The 20,879-nt window shown below is 41.1% G+C and overlaps 1 protein-coding gene across 2 annotated transcripts; it reads right to left on the reverse strand.

Annotated features, from left to right (window-relative positions):
* Window positions 1–76: 76 nt before the first annotated feature.
* dcaf11 (DDB1 and CUL4 associated factor 11) lies at window positions 77–19,926 on the reverse strand. 2 transcript variants are annotated; one of them, XM_022769147.1, is made up of 15 exons: window positions 19,720–19,926; window positions 19,234–19,450; window positions 17,988–18,115; window positions 17,288–17,406; window positions 16,967–17,031; window positions 16,636–16,736; window positions 14,968–15,114; window positions 11,859–11,913; window positions 11,500–11,568; window positions 10,806–10,863; window positions 4,424–4,609; window positions 4,093–4,246; window positions 3,425–3,577; window positions 3,220–3,326; window positions 77–1,159 (listed from the first exon to the last, which is right to left on the reverse strand). In XM_022769147.1, exons 2-15 carry the CDS (start codon window positions 19,434–19,436, stop codon window positions 1,082–1,084), a joined length of 1,623 nt encoding a protein of 540 aa, XP_022624868.1. In that variant the 5' UTR covers window positions 19,437–19,450; window positions 19,720–19,926; the 3' UTR covers window positions 77–1,081. The 2 variants fall into 2 exon arrangements, with proteins under 2 accessions (XP_022624868.1, XP_022624869.1); XM_022769148.1 differs by having other exon boundaries at window positions 19,234–19,487.
* Between the last annotated feature and the right edge of the window lie 953 nt (window positions 19,927–20,879).

Below are 20,879 nucleotides of genomic sequence, written 5' to 3' on the forward strand. Positions count from 1 at the left end.
ACTGTAAACAGTATATGAAATTTAAACCTTGAATGAGTGATATTTAACAACAACAAACAAAGTAGGTTCTTTGTGGTACGTTTACAGAAGGTTTTATTGTTACTGAAAAACAATGGTCTGAGAGAAATATGAGTGATTTGATATAAACACCTGAAAATTGCATAAACAGATGAGTGTTTAAGTTGTTATTCACACGCATGTCCTCCCAATATTAACAGATTATCACAGACAATCAAATCTTTTGAACTGATCACATGTCTATACTGGCAAGCAAAATTACTGTCTCTTTTTTAATTGGCTCAGAGCTGTTTACAGAGTTGAGCCCAGGATCAATAAGACTTCAGACCACCAGGAAATCAGTGGATCAATGGGAAACTCCACAAAGTTACGTGATAACAGGTTTAGGAGTTGTGACTTTAGGCAGCTGGCAAATAAAGTTCTGGATTATTTTAATATATTTATATTCAATATAGTCTTTAAATGTGCATTTTGAATGTGATAGCCCCTGAAACAGATCATGTTATTCATATTAGAGCAAAGTTGAAATCGGAGTTCAAATCAGAACACTGACAACTGTCTAAATACCTCCCTGAACAAATACTATACATTTATACATAATCATCATCATCCTTTCTCCCTGCAATATCCAACATTGATTTTATCTAACTATCTTACCAATACATTTCAACAGGTCATTAACTAAGTGCAGTGCTTGGCGTTTTGAGCTTCAGCACATTTTGAATGAAGAGTTTCAAGCCAAATAGAAAAGCTTTGGCCTGTTTTGTGTAAGACAGTGAGGCAAAAAAGAAAACAGAAGTAGGCTGTCTCAGTGTGCTCTAATCTGACCTTTACAATGTCAGGCTACAATGCCTTCCAATTGAACACTTCACAACCACACTGTTATTGTAATCATTAACATCCAGCATTGAATTTAAAAGATATAGTCTTTATAGTCTCCCCCAGTCCTTCTGAGCTTATCACCTTCCTTTGTTAGGGCCAGTCTTGCCCTGTCTGAGGTGATGTCTCTCCTTCCGACATCTTTTCCTTTTGTCTGTTCTCTCTTGCTGTCTTTCTCTTGTTGTCAGTCTCTGTCCCTCTCTCTCTCCTCCTCCAGAGGATGGGTTTGTCTGTGCTCCCACATTCGCACCGCTCCGTCCCACTGTGGACAAACAAATGAGGGTGAAAAGGATAGGGATTGCAGGTTATGTTTCCTGTTGTTTTTAACGCCTGCCCACAGGGTTACAGTTATAGTTCACAAATTCCTTTGTGATTTTCTTAACTCAGTTGGACTGTCCCGTAATTGATTTTAGTTAAAAAAAGAGGTTGCCTGCCAATAACGTCCTTTGCACCACTCGCTCTGCTCTGGAAACAATCACAATAATTTTATGACTGAAAAATGCTGTCTAATAAGTTTTCCATCAACAAAACAAAAGTAGTGGATAAACTTTTACTACAGCACCTACTACTACAATTATTATTACTATTAGTCTCAGTATTAATCTTATTATTGTTATATTTAGGGCCCGAGCACCGACTGGTGCGAGGACCCTATTGAAACTGTGTTGTTTATTATTATTTTCCTCACCTAAAAAAAATGGCCTTTTTGAGGCCTTTCCCATGCTTGAAAAAGTTATAAAACTTTGCACACGCGTCAGGCCTGGCGAAAATTTACATCTGGTATGGGTCTCACACATAGACGGGGCAAAATGTCTCAACAGCGCCACCTAGAAAATTTCAATGAGGCCCTTCCTATACCCTTGCTTTAACCTACATAAAAAAATCAGTATGCACGTGTATCATGCCAAGATTTACAAAAAAGCCTCTTGCACCCGTACCCTAAACCCAACAGGAAGTCAGCCATTTTGAATTCAATGTGCAATTTTGGCGCCGTTTTTGCGCTTTGGGGGTCACAAACTCCTCCTAGGGAATTCATCAGATCAACACGATGGTTTTGAGTTTTCGCTGGAGGACCCACCTGCTACAGTGTGGCGAATTTCAATCCTTCGCCATGAAAATTCAACTTGCTCTCATTCCAACACACATGTTCCAAACTGCCCCAAACTTTCTGTGCGTCATAAGAATCCCACCTTGAACACACTCATTTGCTCATATTTTGTGATACTCATAGTGCCCCATCGTGGAAACAGGAAGTGTCATGTTTTACACTTTGATATACTGCTCATAGCAGGTTGATCGAATTTCGATCCTTCACCATGAAACAGGAAGTTGCTATAACTCCAGCGTGCAGTGCCCTAATGGCCCCATGTTTTCTAGGTTTGGACAGATTCCTCTGAACAGACCTATATGTCCATATTTAGTAATTGCCATAGCGCCACCTCATGGCAACATGTGATATTATGATTTCCATTTCATTTATCATTCCTAGAGAGTTGACCTGGCCCTCAAAAAAAGGGTCAGAAAAAAATTTGTTGAAGATGCTGATGCTTCATGGATATCAATATTGAGTTTTCACTGAAGGGCATGGCTATGGCAGCAAGTTAAATATGAAACAGGAAGTGGCTTTATACCTGTGACATATTGTCCAATTCCAAGATCATTGTTGGTTTGTTCTCATCTTCAGACCGGTGCAGTTCTACAGTTCAGAGCTTTTGAGTTTTCGTTAAAGGACACGCCAGTGGTGGCACAACGAATTTCGATCCTTTGCCATGAAACAGAAAGTTGCTATAACTCCAGCATACAGTGCCTTAACAGGCTGAAATTTTATAGGTTTGATGAGACTCCCACCCTAAACACATCTACATGCTCCTATTTACATTCATAGTGCCACGTAATGGAAATATAGAAAGTGGTTACAACTATATAATACTTTTATATCATATAACTCTTATATGATAATCCTGTCATTTACATGACATTTTCAGTGTAAGGTCTGATACATAGCCTCATGTGTGCCCATTATGTGGTGTCTGGCTGCCACATCTGCTGCCATAGTCTGTCTTAACCCATGAGTGCAGTGTCGGGCAGTCGTTACGATGTGCGACTGCTTCAAATGGCACGCTGCTTTCTGTGAATGGCCCATTTGATTGTCTGTTGTTACCACAAAACATGAAATTCTCTGACTTCTCTTAATCCACCATATTCCATTATCCGGAGAAATCGCTGTCTGATTTTAACACTGCTCAGTTAGAACCTTTGCTTCCTTTAGATTTAATGTAATGATCAAGTTTTTCTAACATAATGCCAGTTAACACTACTCACAGAGCTGCTAACGATGTTGTCCTCGTACGGGTGCCAAGTGACGTCCCTCACACAGGCATCATGGCCTGACAGTCTGGAGACCACGCTGCCCGTAAGCACATCGTAAACTGCACACACACAAATATTTAAACAAATGAAAGTGTGCTGTGTATCAACACACTAACACTGACATATTCACACAAACTCAGCACATGCTGACACTCACTGATGATTTTTCCAGTGGAGCAGCCAGAGTAGATGAACCTCTGGCCAGTGCTGAACTCTGGGGAGAAACGGCAACGGATGAGGGTATGCAAAACACCATGACCACGGTACGTCATCACCGAGGTGTCGCCTGTTAGCTTGTGTCTCTTCAGGGCTGAAAGGGACAAAAGGGCCAGGAGGTATATAAGCACACTACTGTCAAACAGAAAAAAGTTTGAAGATTTTTTTATGTTGCCTTTTTTTTGCCTCGTTTTTTCTTAAACCTGACTTCAGTTCGGTACAATTTTCATCCTAAAACATCAGGTTAAAAGGTATCTGGCTAAAAAACTGGGTGAAGTAGATTATTTCTTTTCTTTTATTTCTTTCTTAAGTTTAGGGTTTTCCCTCTCCTCTCTCTGCTCCATCTTATTATCCGTGCTCTGTTCTTCACCACTCTTCCTTCCTTCCTCTTTGACTTGCAATGGTAATCACTCTTCTCCCAGTGTGTGGTTATAATACTGTCATATATTTTCACCTTCACCACACACACAAGTTTCACCTTTCTGTCATTGGCCCTCTCTGTCTTCTTTAATAACATCATTTCATCTTTATCTCCTCCTCTATTCTTCCTCCATATGACCTCTCCTTTCTCTACGCCCTCTAGTTCCTTCCTCCCTCCCTCCTCATCACCTCTCTGGGGAACCTGCTGCCAACGGTAATCCCAGTTTTGTTGGGTGACAGCCAGACGGGAAGCTGCCAGGCCCTCTTTGGGTGAGAACTTCCTGACGTCCCAGAGCTTGATGGACTGGTCCTTCGAGTTGCTGATCAGATAGCGTGCGTCACCCTGGCACAGTCACAATACAAGTGGAGAAGATCAAGTTTTAAGAAGAAAACAAAACAAACCTCTGAACCTGAGACCAGTATACTGAACTAAAGGTGTGTGTGCTGGGCTAATTTGGGCAGGTAATTAATCAGTTTAATCAGTCAAATCCAACTGAAATACCAGCACCAACTTCCCCACCTTGCTGTGAATGAAGGTGATGCCATCTCGGTGTCCAGCCAGCTGTCCGACAGGCTGTGGCCTGTCCTCCCGAAGCGTCCGTCTATCCCACACCTTGCACAGTGCGTCGTCGCTGCCAGAGAAGAGCAGCTGGGATGAGCTGTCAGCGAATGCCACCGCGTTCACGTCATCCTCGTGGGCATCGATCTGATGAGGAGAGACAGAAAAAGCAGAGTCAGTGTTTAAGAGTGCAGAGTGTGTATAGTGACATTCCCTTAAGCTGCAGCTGTATGCTGTGTTTCCTGCTAATTAGCTAGTGAATTTTTTTTTAATTTAGATGGTTAACAGGAAGCAAACTTCTGAACCCCCAATGATACAGGAGTGGATAGATAGAAATGACATTTATGGAATAGAAAAGATGACCTTTTCTCTCCATCTGAAGAAAACTGAATTTATTAAACTATGGACCAAGTGGATCAAATATGTAAGGCCCTTAAGGCCAGATTTTGTGGAAGTATTGAATGATTGATCCTGTAATGTTTTTTTTACTCTGACTTCATTGTTTATTTTATTTAACTTTGTTTTATTATATTTTGTTGTTCTTATGTGCAGACTTTACCTCTCCCAAACATTTACAGAAAAACTGAACAGCATAGGAAAGTAAAGTGTCATGATAAACATGATAAACATTATAAGTGTTCAACATCAATATGCCATCAATATTGTCAACAATTCCTAAGACAAAAAAGAAAAAAACTGTGAGTCAGTTTATCTCTCAACACTTAGACTGCTCTGAGGCTCTCAGCTCCAAGCCCATTGGTTCCTACTGAAGATGAATCTTTGAATATATAGTTTCATTTTTTAAATGGCTCAGTCATTTCCTAAAACAGCTGCTCACTCTATTTTTTATCAAACAAACAGGAGGTAATGGTGCATTTCTTGGGGACTATTTTAAGCAGCGGATTAATTCACATTTGACACTGTAGTGAGTATATAGGGCAACAGGACGGTATGTGGGACTGAGTCATATAAACTACAGTGTGTGTGTTCATGGTGATAAAGGAACATGACTCACTGATGTGTTTTTATTAGTTTCTGGAATCACAGACTATTTGGCCCTGTTCAGACCTGTTATTAACATCTGTCTCAGCTGATCCAATCACAAGTGATCAGCTCTAAGTACAGGTGTGAACGCACCCAAGATGCATTAAGGATACATTTTAGATCCGATCACTCAGACCACATTTGGAGGTGGTCTGGGCCACATGTGGTCACATTCTTTTAGTAGTGTAGTGTTTCCCCGATATTCACCCAGCAGCGGCACACTGCCACTATTAGATTGTGTGTGCTGCCACTTAAATTTCATCTATCATTAATATCACTTGGATTTGTCTGAGTCACCGACTAGTGCATCAAATCCTCCCGGACTCCTCAACTCCCTGGCTAACAAGTGTGATGAACTGGAGGCACTTGTGAAAAACCAGCGGCTTCACTGCAGTACGAGCGGACAGACACCAGAGCAAGTAGGAAGAATAAAGGTGGAGGACTGGTTCTGCTTGTGAACAATAGATGGTGCAACCCCGGTCACATCACAGTGACGGAGAAGATCTGCTGTTGGGATATTGAACTGTTGGTAGTTTGTCTTAGACCGTACTATGTACTGAGGGAGTTCTAACACATCGTCGCCATAATTGTTTACATTCAACCATGAGCTGAGCCTGCAGTCGTGTGTGATGTCATTCACAAGACTGTTGCGAGAGTACAGACCCAGCACCCAGATGGATTCATTGCAATATCGGGTGATTTTAACCATATCACTCTCACCTCTCACCTGTCTGGCTTCACTCAGTATGTTGACTGTCCCACAAGGGAAAATAAAACACTTGATCTGTTGTATGCAAATGTCAAGGAAGCTTACACTGCTTTAGCTCTACTACCACTTAGCAGATCAGATCATAATCTGGTTTTTCTTCAGCCTTCCTACAAGCCCTGTGTAATGAGGCAGGCTGCAACCACCTGCTCATTCAGGAACTGGCCCCGGAGGCCAGTGAGTGTCTAAAAGATTGTTTTGAGTGCACAGATTGGAATGTCCTGTTGGAGTCACAGGAAAATGATATAAGCAAGGACCTTGACCTTGATAGAATGGTTGAATGTACCACGGACAATATTAAGTTCTGTATGGACACTGTTATACCAGCAAGGACTGTACACTGCTTTCCAAACGACAAACACTGGATCATCCTGTAACATCAAGACCCTCCTCAACCAGAAAAAGGAGGCCTTCAGGGATGGAGACAGGTTGAAGCTCAGGTGTGTGCAACATGAGCTGAAGAGATTAAAGCAGGCGAAGGAGGACTACAAAAAGAAAGTAGAGAGGAAGCTGCAGCACAACACCAGAGAGGTGTGGAAGGGGAGGACCATCACTGGGTATAAAGAGAAGAACAGCCAGGCAACATCAGGTGATGTGGACAAGGCCAATGAGTTCAACCTGTTCTACAACAGGTTTGACACAGCCTTACCTGTTTCTCTCCCACTGCTTCAGCTGTAGCTTCTCCTATGGCTTCACAACCTGACACTGCAGCCGCAATTACCTCCACACTGGGGTCAAGTCTGGAAAGGCAACAGGCCCAGATGGTGTGTGTCCGAGGCTGTTAAAGGACTGTGCAGCCCAGCTGGCTGAGCCTCTCCAGAGGATCTTTAACTTAAGCCTTCAAACAGGGAGGGTACTGGTACAGTGGAAAACATCATGTCCTGTTCCGGTACCTAAAGTAGGACGACCGACTGAGATAAATGACTACAGACAGGTGGCCCTCACATCACACATCATGAAGACCCTGGAGCGGCTGCTTCTCCACCTTCTGAGGCCACAGGATGAACATGCACTTGACCCCCTACAGTTCGCCTACAAAGAACAAATTGGAGTTGATGTTGTGGATGAGTGGATCCAGAAATACTCAGATGACACAGCTATTGTGGCGTGTATCAGGAACGGGCAGGAAGAGGAGTACAGGGATCTGACGACAGCCTTCACTGAATGGAGCGACAAGAATTGCTTCCTTCTGAACACCTCCAAGGCCAAGGAGATGTTTCATCGACTTTCGGAGGTCGCCCTTCAGACAGTGAACACTCGAGGGAAGGACATTGAGGTGGTGCACACTTATAAATTCCTAGGTGTGCACCTGGACTGGTCCCTGAAAACGGAAGCCATCTACCGGAAGGGGCAGAGCTGGCTCATTTTCCTCAGGAAGCGCAGGTCCTTTGACGTCTGCAGTGAAATGCTGCACAAGTTTTATCAGTCAGTGGTGGCCTGCGTATTCTTTTATGCTGCAGTCTGCTGGGGCAGCAGCATGTCAGACACGAACACTAAGAGACTGGCTAAGCTGGTAAAAAAGGTTGGATCTGTGCTTGGCAGGAGTGTGGACTCACTCAGTACTGTTGTGGAGAGACGCATGCAATGTAAGATGGAGGCCATCTTGGACAATACCAACCATCCTCTCCACAACATTCTGGCAGGACAGAGAAGCAGCTACAGGTGCAGCAAATGTCTCATCTCACTGCGCTGCAGAACAGAGAGGTTGAGGAGATCCTTTGTTCCCACTGCCATCAGGCTATACAACACCTCAGCCAAAGGAAGTTGACTAATCTAATTATTATTGTTTATTTATTATTAAGTGTTTTTATTATTATAATAATTATTATTATTATTATCAACAATGAGCTAATGGACACATGAATTTCCCCTAGGGGATAAATAAAGTATCTATCTATCTATCTATCTATCTATCTATCTATCTATCTATCTATCTATCTTCAAAGGACATCAACATAAAAGGTAATGTTGAAGTAGCGTAGCTCCTTTAGGGAATAAGGCAGTGCGTAACAAGCGAGCGGCAGAGAAGTGACGGTGAATCGGTAAATGCAAACAGAGCAGAGGAAAAGGTTAGCAGTAAGTTGTCAATATGGCAGCAAATGTACAGTATGGGCTGCAGTGTGTAGTTAATCAATACTACAGCTTCTCAAGACATCTCCCCAAGAAAGGCTAACAATAGGTTTTTTGGCTGCTATATAACGTTAGCTGCATTCATAGGAAGTCACTTTAATTAGCTGCTTGTCATTAATACCTGCATGCCCAGTGTCTAGATCCTCTGTTAGTAATTACAGCATAGCTAGTGTGCTCCACAGGGTAAGGCAAGTTCCCTGTCTTAGCTAAAATGATATTACTACTCACTTACTTGTCCTGTAAGTGCACGTCAGGTACAAGCTTAGACTAAACTCAAATTTGGCCTATACTCATACATCTTGATAGTTAAATTATATTTCAGTTTTCAGATGCGTGTATTAAACTGGTGGGTTAGGAAGAGAAAGGAGGATGGTGACCATAGAGGAGCTGAGTAAAGCAAATTAGGGATTCAAACTAGTCACCTTTTAATCTAATGAGAAGTGTCTTTTGGATTCTAATACAGAATGGAGTAAATAAAATGTTGGTTACATGTTGCCTATCTAGGTGCTAAAGTATGTCAGAAAAAAGGACAGCTAGTGCAAGTGGTAAATGGGTATTTCATATTTTTTGATATTAATTTCTATAGTAAATTAAGACACAAAAGACAAACATAAATAATCCTATGTATAATGATTCTCAGGTTATTTAATTTGAAGCTATTCTGACTTGCATGAATAAGGGCTAGTGTCGCATCCTAATGGACACCGGCACAACAGCACCCCTGCTATAAAAAATTCTAGGGGAAATACTGTAGTGTGAACACAAATGCATCCTGGGCCACATTGAAGGACCGCATATTCAACCGACGTCCTCTGCCACAGTCTAATTTGTCCCGCTATCTAAACATACAAGAGGAGCTAGCAAACCTGGAATCATTCATTGATCACCACCATAGCGAATTTCGAGGGAATTTCTTCAAATTGGCACAAACATTCACTTGGACTCAAGACAAACTGATTAGATTTTGGTGGTCAAAAGCCAAGGTCAGTGTGACCTCAGAAAACACTTTTTAGCCATTACTCAAGACTTCACACAGCAATTATGACAAAATTTCACACAAATGGTCAATATTTTATTGACTCTGGATAAACAGGGATGTAACCTGAAACTAGTGGAGGCATACAACCATGAGGCGGTAATTCTAGTTTAAAATATCATGATTATTGTCAATACTAGTATATCGCAACACCCCTACTCAATAGCAAGGAATTCCATAAACAACCCCGTAGATGGTGCTTCAACGTCTCAATGCTCAAAGACACAAACTTTGACAGGAGAGCGTGCATCCTTCATGGACAAATATGAATCTACAAATAGCTCACCGCCATTAATCTAGGAAACTGCAAAAACAGTAATTCAGCAAAAAACCATCTTTTTCATCTCAGAAGAAGAAAAACAGCCTGCATATGAAAACAATCAAGAATTAAAAATAACAGAGCTAGAAAAAACTGCGAGAACTCAGAAGAAAATCTGAATAAACTTCAATTAGATATGTCTGACAGAACAAAAAAAATACTCATTTTAATTTAGCAACAAAAACACAGGAATTTTGAATATAATAATGTTGTTGTCCTTTGGCTGCTCCAGTGAGGAGTCGCCATCCACATATTTGATTTGGCATAGGTTTCACACTGTATGTCCTTTCTGACACAACCTTGGTTTTGAGGAACCATAGATCGAACTGCCAACCCCGGAATCTGCAGCCAACCCACTCTGCTACCTGAGTCATGGCTCCATCCCTATTTTAATATAATTTTATAAATTTCTCACAAATCAACTTTCTGGCAATGACAAATAAACCCAACCTCTAACTCATTAAGTGTAAGCTCAGAACACACGTAACACTCAAAAACGTACCAAATCAGCCTCTCTGCCCCCCTAACACCTTAGACGATTACATCCACACAATGAGGCACTGCCCAAATGGTAAAACAGTTTTGGACAGAAATTACAGATTAACTGTCCCTCATACTGGACTTTCCCAATCATTCATGAGTTGTCATCACTCACACTCCCCAACCACAGCATAAAAGTAGGACTCATCACTCTAACTATCAATCTCACTATGGATAGTCCTCTTTATAGACCACAGAACAGTGGAAAACTTTTCTCTTCTTCATAACTACACTCTCCTTTAACACACGCACACATTATTACTGTCTTTTTTTAGTTGTTATTAGTATTATTATTATCATGTTATGTTATTTGACCCCCCCCCCCCACACACACACACACTGCAGGGTGGAACCAGACTCTTGCTGCTAACATAACAGCCAGCAGAGTGGTATGAATGTTCAGCTCATCTTTTTATTAGAAGTGGATGTTACTCACAAACAGGTACATACAGGCAAAGACAAAGCAACACAAGCAATACAAAAACAAAAAACATGCAAAAACACTAACCTTCAACGTTCGTTTATTCTGCTCAAGGTCAAAAACGTAAAGGCAGCCATCATTTGCTCTGGAAGGTGAGGAGAGACTGAATGAATTAAAAAACAAGCAGTTTAATGCAACTTTCCGTGGGTTTATAGTAAATGTAGGTGTCTTGTCTTCAGAATTCAAGCATTGACAACGCTGGCTACAAAATGAAAAAGTATATTCAACTTCCACCTCGAACAAACAGCTGTCAAAAAAAAAACTGCTTGAAGTTACATTTCAGTCCTGTACTGTTTTCTCATATTGACAATGTCCAGAATTGTTCTTTCACTCATGCAGCCCACAACAGGAGATTGTCCATGTCAGACATGTTCTCACCTACGGGACATACTCAGTTTGGTTTAGGTGAGGGGCGGCGCCTGGGTGAAGCGTGCAGGAGAAATGATAGAAACGTTGTCAGCACGCCCACTTGCTCACTGTGAATTCTCCGGACATGACCTGCTCTATTCACACATGAACTCAATCGTACATTACACAAATTTATTTTAGGGAGCTAACCCAAGTCTGTTTAATGTCCAGTTCAACTGATTCAGACATTTGCTTTCTCACATACAGCTCCTCCAAATAATGTCTAGATAAGTTCAGGGTTGCAGTGTATGTATGAAAGCTCTACTGGTTTCCACACTCACTGCCTCGAAACATAAAAGTTAACTCTACTCACCCTCCGAGGATCTCTTTGCCATCTGTGGATGCAGCCAGGGAGAACACACAGAACCTCCTTTCATCTGGACTACAAACACACATAGAGGCAGGTTGACACTGCAGCAGCAGCACCATTACTGAATCATAACTACACTGTCTACTGCATGTCATGCCACACCAAAAAGCTTGATGAAGGCACACAATGCTAGTGTAAGGAGTGCTATGAGTTTAATGGTAGTGCTTTATGAAACAATGGAACACATGTGATGAGTGGGCAGTGAGTTCTAAAAGCATCATTCATCAAGGTGGTAATGAACAGAGGGAATGATAGATTACCTGCTCCATAATGTTATAAGTTACTATGAGGGAAACACTAACTTGAGGTCCAGGGCGGTGTGGTTTTCACTGTCTCCATATATACTGCACAAATGAACTGTGGGGAAGACACACAGACAGATAAAACATATATGAATAAAAGAACATATTGTGAACAGTGGCAGAGCCTGTTAACAGTCATGCTGATGAAAATTACAAAGACCTGATTCTCTGTGTTTTCTGAAGCATCTTTCAATAATAGCGCTGAAATTATCAGTCCATTACCAGTCAGTTATCAGTCAATACACTGAAATTTATTCTGAAAACAATTTTGAGCAATTTTAGTCAGCATTTCTGTGGTTCTATCATCTAAAATTTGAAAATGTGCTACTTTTCTTTCTTAAACCTTCTTAAATGTCTTAGGGTTTGGGACTGTTGGTTGGACAACAGACATCTGACACAAGCCCCTTTTAAACAGAGATCCTGCTATATTGCTGTTAAGAAGACCCTTCATTTTGCTGTCTTTGCTGGTTCACAATAAACCAAACAAAGCTGGCGTATTACCACCCCAATGTGTGATTTTAGGTAGCATGCCGGCATTCAGGAATCAGAGGCATGACATGTAACACAACAGCATCAGCATCTGTCGCATCATGCCAGCTATCCCTTTCACAAAGATGTTGGTTTGGTTCTGTGACTACCTCTGCTGCAGGTATAAAGCCAGAACAACGTCCCCCTGATGTTTGTACTTTTTATACAGAAAGGGTGAGGAGGAATAACAGCACAACATTCTCCCTTTGAATGGGCTGTGTAAAAGGGGAGAATGTCACTTTTCACTCAGGGAAACTATGACGTATATTCTGTCCATATACTTTCCTGTTATTTCACAGATACAACAATTAATCAAAATATTCAGCACTTTAATCAGCAATGAAAATAGAAGTTACTTGAAATTACTGTTTAATTAGTTAATCTGCTTTGCTACAGTACGAATGTGACTCCCTTCCAACAAAGCTCACATAGTTACCCTCTGGAGCTATTAATGGGATTCTTTTTAGCATTTTAAGATAAAAAATTGTGAGTTTGTGATTACAATGCTGATAGAGATATTCTTGAGAATATCGAGGTCACAGTCATACCAACTAAATGGTCAGCTCTTTATTCAAATAAACTTTATGTATCGCTCTAAATCTGAACAGAGCAGAACAATGAAAAGTAATCAAACTGACATGCACACAAATGCAGACCTCTGTCACCTTCCAAGTAACTTGTGGTGCCATTGGTTTGGAGAGAAAACTTACATTTAATGAAAGCTCCAAACACACAGGCACTACAGGTAGAAGTACAGGATCACATTCAGTATGTGAACTTTGAACATTTAAATAAATAAGTCCAATAATTCCATCTTGCTTATGCTTAGTTACAAATGCTGGCTGTAAAAGCACATGAATATACATTCACTGGCCACTTTATTAGGTACACTTTGCTAGTACCGGGTTGGACCTCCTTTTACCTTCAGAACTGCCTTAATTCTTCGTGGCATAGATTCAACAAGGTGCTGGAAACATTCCTCAGAGGTTTTGGTTATTGACATGATAGTATCATGCAGTTGCTGCAGATTTGTCGGCTGCACATCCATGATGTGAATCTCCCATCCCACCACATCCCAAAGGTGCTCTATTGGACTGAGATCTGGTGATTGCGGAGGCCATTTGAGTACAGTGAACTCATGGTCATGTTCAAGAAACCAGTTTGAGATGATTTGAGCGTTGTGACATGGTGCGTTATCCTGCTGGAAGTAGCAATCAGAAGATGGGTACACTGTGGTCATAAAGGGATGGACATGGTCATCAACAATACTCAGGTAGGCTGTGGCGTTTAAACGATGCTCAATTGGTACTAAGGGGCCCAAAGTGTACCAAGAAAATACCCCACACATCATTACACCACCAGCCTGAACCGTTGATACAAGGCAGGATGGATCCATGCTTTCATGTTGTTTACGCCAAATTCTGACCATACCATACGAATGTTGCATTCAGACTCATCAGATCAGGCAACATTTTTCAATCTTCTATTGTCCAATTTTGGTGAGCCCGTGTGAATTGTAGCCTCAGTTTCCTGTTCTTAGCTGACAGGAGTGGCACCCGGTGTGTTCTTCTGCTGCTGTAGCCCATCTGCTTCAAGGTTCAACGTGTTGTGCGTTCAGAGATGCTCTCCTGCATACCTTGGTTGTAACCTTGAGTTACTGTTGCCTTTCTATCAGCTTGATCCAGTCTGGCCATTCTCCTCTGACCTCTGGCATCAACAAGGCATTTTCGCCCAGAGAACTGCCGCTCACTGGATATTTTCTCTTTTTCAGACCATTCTCTGTAAAGCCTAGAGATGGTTGTGCGCGGAAATCCCAGCAGTTTCTGAAATATTCAGACCAGCCCGTCTGGCACCAACAACCATGCCACGTTCAAAGTCACTTAAAATTACCTTTATTCCCCATTCTGATGCTCGGTTTGAACTTCAGCACAACATCTTGACCATGTTTACATGCCTAAATGCATTGAGTTGCTGCCAAGTCATTGGCCTATTAGATATTTGCGTTAACGAGCAGTTTAACAGGTGTACCTAATAAAGTGGCCAGTGAGTGTATAGTTCTTTGTGGACATCTTGCCATCCAAACCACAACTCTCATAAAACAAAAGTAGAGATGGGAATCGAGAACCGCTTCCAAATTGTTTGAACCATCTGCATCATATGTCCCAAAGCTTATCAATTCCTTTTATTGATGCCCGTGCTGTGTCGAAAATTGTTCCACGTCAGATAGTGTTTCCCTCCCGTTACAAGTGTGTTTCCTCTAGGCCCACCCTTTAGCCAGTCAACATTCGAGGGAAGAATTTCTGAATTTTAATATTTACTTATCTTGTATAGATATATATATATATTGTATTCAATAATTATTTATTTATACCTCATTCTGTTCTTTATAGGCCTACCTATTATCAGACCGACAGATCGAGCAAGCAGTAGGGCAAAAACCTGCAAAAATCTTTTTTCTATAATTCATACCACTAGATTCTATAATGGCATTGGTATCAATACATTTTATCATTTGCCATCCATACAGTATTATGACTAATTTATCGCATCATATGGTATGTGACAGGACCCCTAGCCTTACTGTAGTCAGACCAGCTGGAGTACAGCACATGGTGTGCATCAGGGGTGAAGCAGACGTCCAGCACGCTCCAGCCCACGTCTCGAGCCTTCACTGTTCGCCGTAGATTAAAACGTCCCCTGGTGGTGTCGTACAAGCGTATGTTCTGGTCTGCAGTGAGTAACAGAAAAAAATTACATTAAATCATGGCTACATTGCATAAACCTAAAGTTATTTATTGTCAATAACACACAAGTTTTAATACATTTTTCATAATATAAGGACCTATTTAAACATTAGTGCAACCAGCATTTGGCTCCTAATTCAGTGGTTACAGGAGCAACATCTCTATAATAATGAGGAAGCAAAAACTGACAAATCTACCAACAGGGGCTTTGTGAGACTTGTTCCCACTTAACTGTATTATCAAAACAGCAACTTTATGAAAAAAGTAGTGACATATTAAATCAGGAAAAGGAATGAATATACATAATGCTACTAGATTTGGTACATTTGGTGTTTTCTGATGACTTGTTTTATACAGACAATGAAATGAAAAATAAAACAAAACCGGGTCAAACCCTAGTATAATAAACCTAGGCTGGGTCAATATGCAAAATTGAAGATGTAGTTGAAAACTGTTGTGGAACCGCTGTAAATAACTACTTTCAATGGGAAGTAGCTAAAGCCTAATGTTAGAAAAGTTGCATAATATACTAATTAGCATATTCACAACATTATTGCATCATGTTTGCATTCTGCCTAGTGTCAGCTGGTTTCAGCCCTTTGTCTGTTTGCTTCTATCATCCTCTGTGCTCACATATACAGTATTCAGGACATAGCTAAATTCCAATAAAGCTGTTTCTTTTGTCAGACAATAGAATATGTTTGAAACAGTGACTGAAACGTGGTCCATGAGGACTTCGAGTTAACAAGCAGTCACCTCCAAGCCATTTCCAAGCTCCTGCTCTGCTGCTGTTAAAATCCTCATTTTATAACCACAAAGTCATCTGACAAAATCACAAAACACATAAGTTAAAGACAAAGACTGTGCTGTGATTTTGGCTACATTTACTTTCAAAATGATCACTCTGAGAGAAAGTTGGAAGCTCATTCACATCTATCTCACCTGCCATGTGGTCAATAGAACAAGACTCCCGGAGAGACATGTCTGCTGAAGAAAAGCCCAAACTCACGCTTGTAGGGGTCTCTCTTCTATGGAAAGTAGCTAAGGTTTGTCCAAGAAGAGCGTTGCTAGCTGCTTTTTTGAAAAAACTCGCTGAAGGGTCTTAAAAAATAAATCTAGCGTCAAAGGCACTAAGTTGGCACCACTGCCTGTAAACGCCCCCTGATGACGTAGAAATCACGTCAATTCATTTTGAAAGAGCAACAGCCATACAGAAACTCCAACACTCAGCCAACACACCAGTCGTGAAACCATTTCACTCAGTCACACTGCATTCAGCTGACCAAAGGTGTAACTTCATTAGTCAGTCAGTCAGTGATATTCATGTTTATAGGGCTGGCCACACGGTTGCAGTCAAGCACAAACAATATTGAGACCAACCAAATTCTGTGCAGAACACTACATGTTCCCTTTGATTTCTAAGCAGATTTAAACAAACACTAAGAATCACTGTCATCTCTGAACCAGTTCCACTGGGTTGTCGTGTCGGATCTGAAGTTATTTACCTTGGCAGGCAGAGAGGAACATGTTGCCATCCTCGCTGTACACTCCACAGAAGGCTTTCTGCTGGTATGTATCTTTGTGGGATACATAGTTTGGCAGGAAACTGTGAAGGAACACCAGAGTCAATAACATCTGACTGATGTCTAGTGTATTGTCGATTTTCACAAAAATTATATTGCACTGACTCACATAAATACAACAGAAGTTAGTGCTTAATCGTGAATACTCTGCTACTCTGCCTTCCTAAGCTAACTGGTTCTTGTTCTTTCTCTGTGTCACCTTCTGGTAATTCATTGAGAATTATCAGACATGTGTAGAGTTTGAACAACTTACTGTGTGCGGATACGACTGCACTCCCCATGAGAAAAACTAGAACCTCTACATCTGCCTTGTTCCCTCTAAAAATCAAAGTTCATCAGAAAAACAACAAATTAGTCAACAGCCTAATGTGTCTAAAATCATCTTAAATATTTGGATAAACTGGGATAAAAATAATAAGACATCACAGTAAAGTTTTTTTTTTTTATTAATTCACAAACCCCTCATAAAACTGGATGAAAATGATGAGAATTAATCATCCTCATCTTGCTACATTTTTAGAGGGAGAACATTACCAGTTCTGGTCTGGTTTAGTTTGTGTCTCAGTGGTCTGACCTCTGTTAGCATGTGAGTGAAACTGTTTCGGCCTTTCAGGGCAGAGGAGGCGGTGGCCAGCAGGATCTGAGTTCTGATTTCACTACGGTCCACTTCCAGTGTGTCGGGCTGGGTGTCCACTAGCAAGATAACACAAACACCAAGTGTCAGTATTAGTATTTTTCTGGACATGCTACATAGTATATTCTGATTCAATGGCCCTGAATATTTATGAGAACAAACTGCAGGACCTTTCAACAACTGAAATACTGTAAATTTTCAATAACCATTGGACAAATTCAACACAAACATGTTTTTCTAATGTTCTGACACGGGGAGAGTGAGAAAGCAGAAAGTGACAAAGAGGAGAACACACAGAACGTACTAGTCGGCAGCTCAATAAAACTGCAAGGTTGTTAATTGGTTTTATGAGTTTAAAAGATGATTTCAATTGTTGTATATGCTTACTTTAATGGCTAAAAATACTCTTCACTTAATTCCTTTGAGATAAATAACATTTATTTTGGAATATAGCAAAACACTGCTATTTAATTCTGCAAGACAGTGTTCTTGCTCTTACAAATACTCACTAGCTCTACAAGGTGTATGGTTGTTGAAACAGTGTGTTTCAGCAGAAGAGTGATGGTAAGGAGCTCTATAATATAGATTTATTCAATTTCCTACTATTGCGCCTGGACAACAGTATCAGCACTGAGGTTACCTGGTGGGTTGTAGCGGTCTCCCAGTCGACCTTCCCAGGCTCCATCGCTGTCCTCATCAGAGTCAGAGTATGACTGGACCAGCTGCAGCCCTGTGGCTCCACTGCCATGGACCAGTCTGACCTGGCCCCTGAAAACACGAACACCACATCAGTTCAACCACCAGTCAGTTAATGGGGAACAAGTGTACATAAACAAGAATTTCAAACAGATCAGAAAATGTAGAAGAAATGACAACTGTATGTCAAAACAAATGCTTGAAATATTCTAACATCACATGTACAAATCAGACAGTGTTTCGCAGACTGACCAGCCTCATTGCTACTGCCGGATGATAGGACCTACCAGCACAACGGTTAATGTACTTTGGGTAAAACTACAGCATGGTACAGTTTCCACTGAACAGCTCCCCTCTAAAAGATGGAGGATCAGTGGATGTTCCAGGGTAGTTGAATGCTAACTGAAGTGAGAAGCAAGAGTGCTACTTATTCATTTCAGCTATTCCAGATTGTGGAGCTTTCTAGTTCTGACTCCTTTACTGTGTTTTTACTGACACCCTGCCACCCTCATGGATCATTTCGAACTCCTGGAAACCACGTTTTCAGAGATGTTTGTTTACAGAGAAATATTCAAAAAAAAGCCCTTGCCAGTTTCACTGAGTTGAAATCAAAGTTCAATAGGAATGGGGAATTCCAAACCTCCACTTAGCTTTATCAGCACTGAAATGTAATGTGATGTTTCAATAATTTGCTCCCTTGGCAGAAAAACACTATCAGCTTTTTTCTACTTTGTTCCATCTGCATAGTGTAGTGAATTGACAAGATAAAAGTCACCTTCACGTCAGGTAATGTAAATGTGACATGCCTTACTTCTTTTTTCTGTCAATTGTCTCTTATTTGAATGTCTCTTGAGATATAATTAATTCATGTTAATCTGTACATTTGAAGAAATGTAAAGTGATGAACTGATCTCCCATAAATGTTTTGAGTAGGGCTATTGTATTGCACTGCACTGCATTTAACACGTTTCTATTTTTCTGGTCTCACAGTGCATTTCTACTTCTTTTAGTTATTTCCCCTTTTCTACACGGTGTCTCAGCCTACAGAGTCAGGGTTCACTGACACAATAAAATGTTTGACGTTTGATACAGTAGTTTTTACAAAGTGCCTCACACAACACAACACAACAACTTTGATAAATCCAGACGGATCAAAAGTCTAGGAGGTCTAGGAATCTAGGACAGGTCACCTCCTCAGTAGGTAAGCCAGCACTTCAGCTAAATCGACGTCCTCCTCTGCTGCTGACTGTCTGTCTGTCTGTTGCCTGTCCGCCGTCCTGCGGCCCCGGCTGCCGCTGCTCCGGTTCGGTTCTGCTGCTTCAGACCGCTCAGCTGGGTTGTCACTGGAAGAGCTCCTTCCACCAGACATCCCAGAACTGGACTGAGAGCCCATAGACTGAAGAGGCCCTGGCGGGACAGTGGTACGAGATTATCTGACACTTTTCTGTTGGTGGACAATCACAAGTTAGATTATAATTGCAGGAAAATATATTTGCATTAACTAAACGGACAGCAGGCCGAGTTATCAGCTCAAGCCCCCGCACCCCCACTGCTTCAGACAGAGTCGAACTGCTGCAGGAGAAACCTATACTGTTCACCCGTTACCCGGTGTCTTGCGTTAGCTCGTATTGGCTGTTTTGTGGAGCCAGCTAACGATGCTAACGACTTAACGTTACCGTTTGTCCGTCAAACGGTCTTCTCAGCAGCTCGTCGGTCCAGCCTGTTGTGTTTCGCTGCGAACTGATCAGTTTGGTATTAGTATGGCTCCGGTATGGCCCTGCAGATGAGGTTTATCCATAAAGTTGAAGGTTTGACAGCTCGGTGTCAGATCAGTCAGCTAGCAGAGGTACTCCGACAGCCGCCATGTTGTTTACAAACGTGTGAAAAACTCTGCTCGTGCCCGTTCACTGTCACATGACGCACACCTGCGCTCACCTCCTAATCGAAGATCCAAAGTCAACAAAGTTGTTCATCATATTAAAATAAACAATAATGTGTATTTGTGCATATATAACCAACGTTACAAAGTGTTTACACTAGAAAAGCAGTAATGTGATATAGGCTACAAGGCAGAAACAAAGAGCAGAGTCGTAAGATTCAAATGTAGGTCTACAACATAGTAATAGTTCAAGCAGAGCTGATAAGCAATGATATAAGATGAATGTATTTTGATATGAGGGAAAGTCACAATAATATGTTATAAACATTCCTGCTTTGTCCTGCTTATTCAGTGACAGTGATAAGAGATTACAGTGTTTATCTGACACCACACACAAATGATAATATCTGTAGCCTACCTGTGATACACCTCTTTACTTTGAAGATACAGCTAGAGGCCATCATGATGCAGTTTGAATAACTGCTAACTAGTTCTCTGAAATTTGGAATATGCCCCTCTACAATTTAATAAAATGCTACATGCTAGGAGAGGGATTATTACCTGCATTATTACCTCATACTAACTGAGTCATCCTGAGTCATATTCTGGTTTAAACAATGTATGTTTCTGCTGATAGTGTCTGTGTGTAGCAGGTAGTGGGATATCCCTTCCAGATCACCATAGGGTTTAGTCATGCCTACTTCCTGGTTTTAATTGTTTGGGGAAGGCTATATATTTACCCTGATGCTGCTGCTCTCTCTCTCTCTCTCTCTGCTGCCTGGTGAGCCTGTAGAATGCTGTCTCTGCTCCATGTTTGTTCTGTTGGTTATTTTGTTAGTTTAGTTATTGAGTTTTGTTTAACTGTCTGTTTAGTAAACTTTTTTACTTAGTTTTGTCGTTTGATACAGTGCTTTGCACTTAGCCTTTGGTTTAATAGGTATTTTCTTTTCGTTGTTT

This window comes from Seriola dumerili, unplaced genomic scaffold (genome assembly GCF_002260705.1).
Source record: "Seriola dumerili isolate Sdu_G_001 unplaced genomic scaffold, Sdu_1.0 BDQW01002262.1, whole genome shotgun sequence".
NCBI lineage: Eukaryota > Metazoa > Chordata > Actinopteri > Carangiformes > Carangidae > Seriola > Seriola dumerili.

What these genes read in the sequence shown, in the direction of transcription:
- dcaf11 (XM_022769147.1), bottom strand. Translation starts at nt 19,436, where the DNA reads ATGGGCTCTCAGTCCAGTTCTGGGATGTCTGGTGGAAGGAGCTCTTCC. An exon ending in AGACCGCTACAACCCACCAG is followed by an intron (nt 17,407 to 17,987) that starts GTAACCTCAGTG and finishes TTATCTTGCTAG; the next exon opens with TGGACACCCAGCCCGACACA. An exon ending in TGCAGTCGTATCCGCACACA is followed by an intron (nt 16,737 to 16,966) that starts GTAAGTTGTTCA and finishes GTTCCTTCACAG; the next exon opens with TTTCCTGCCAAACTATGTAT.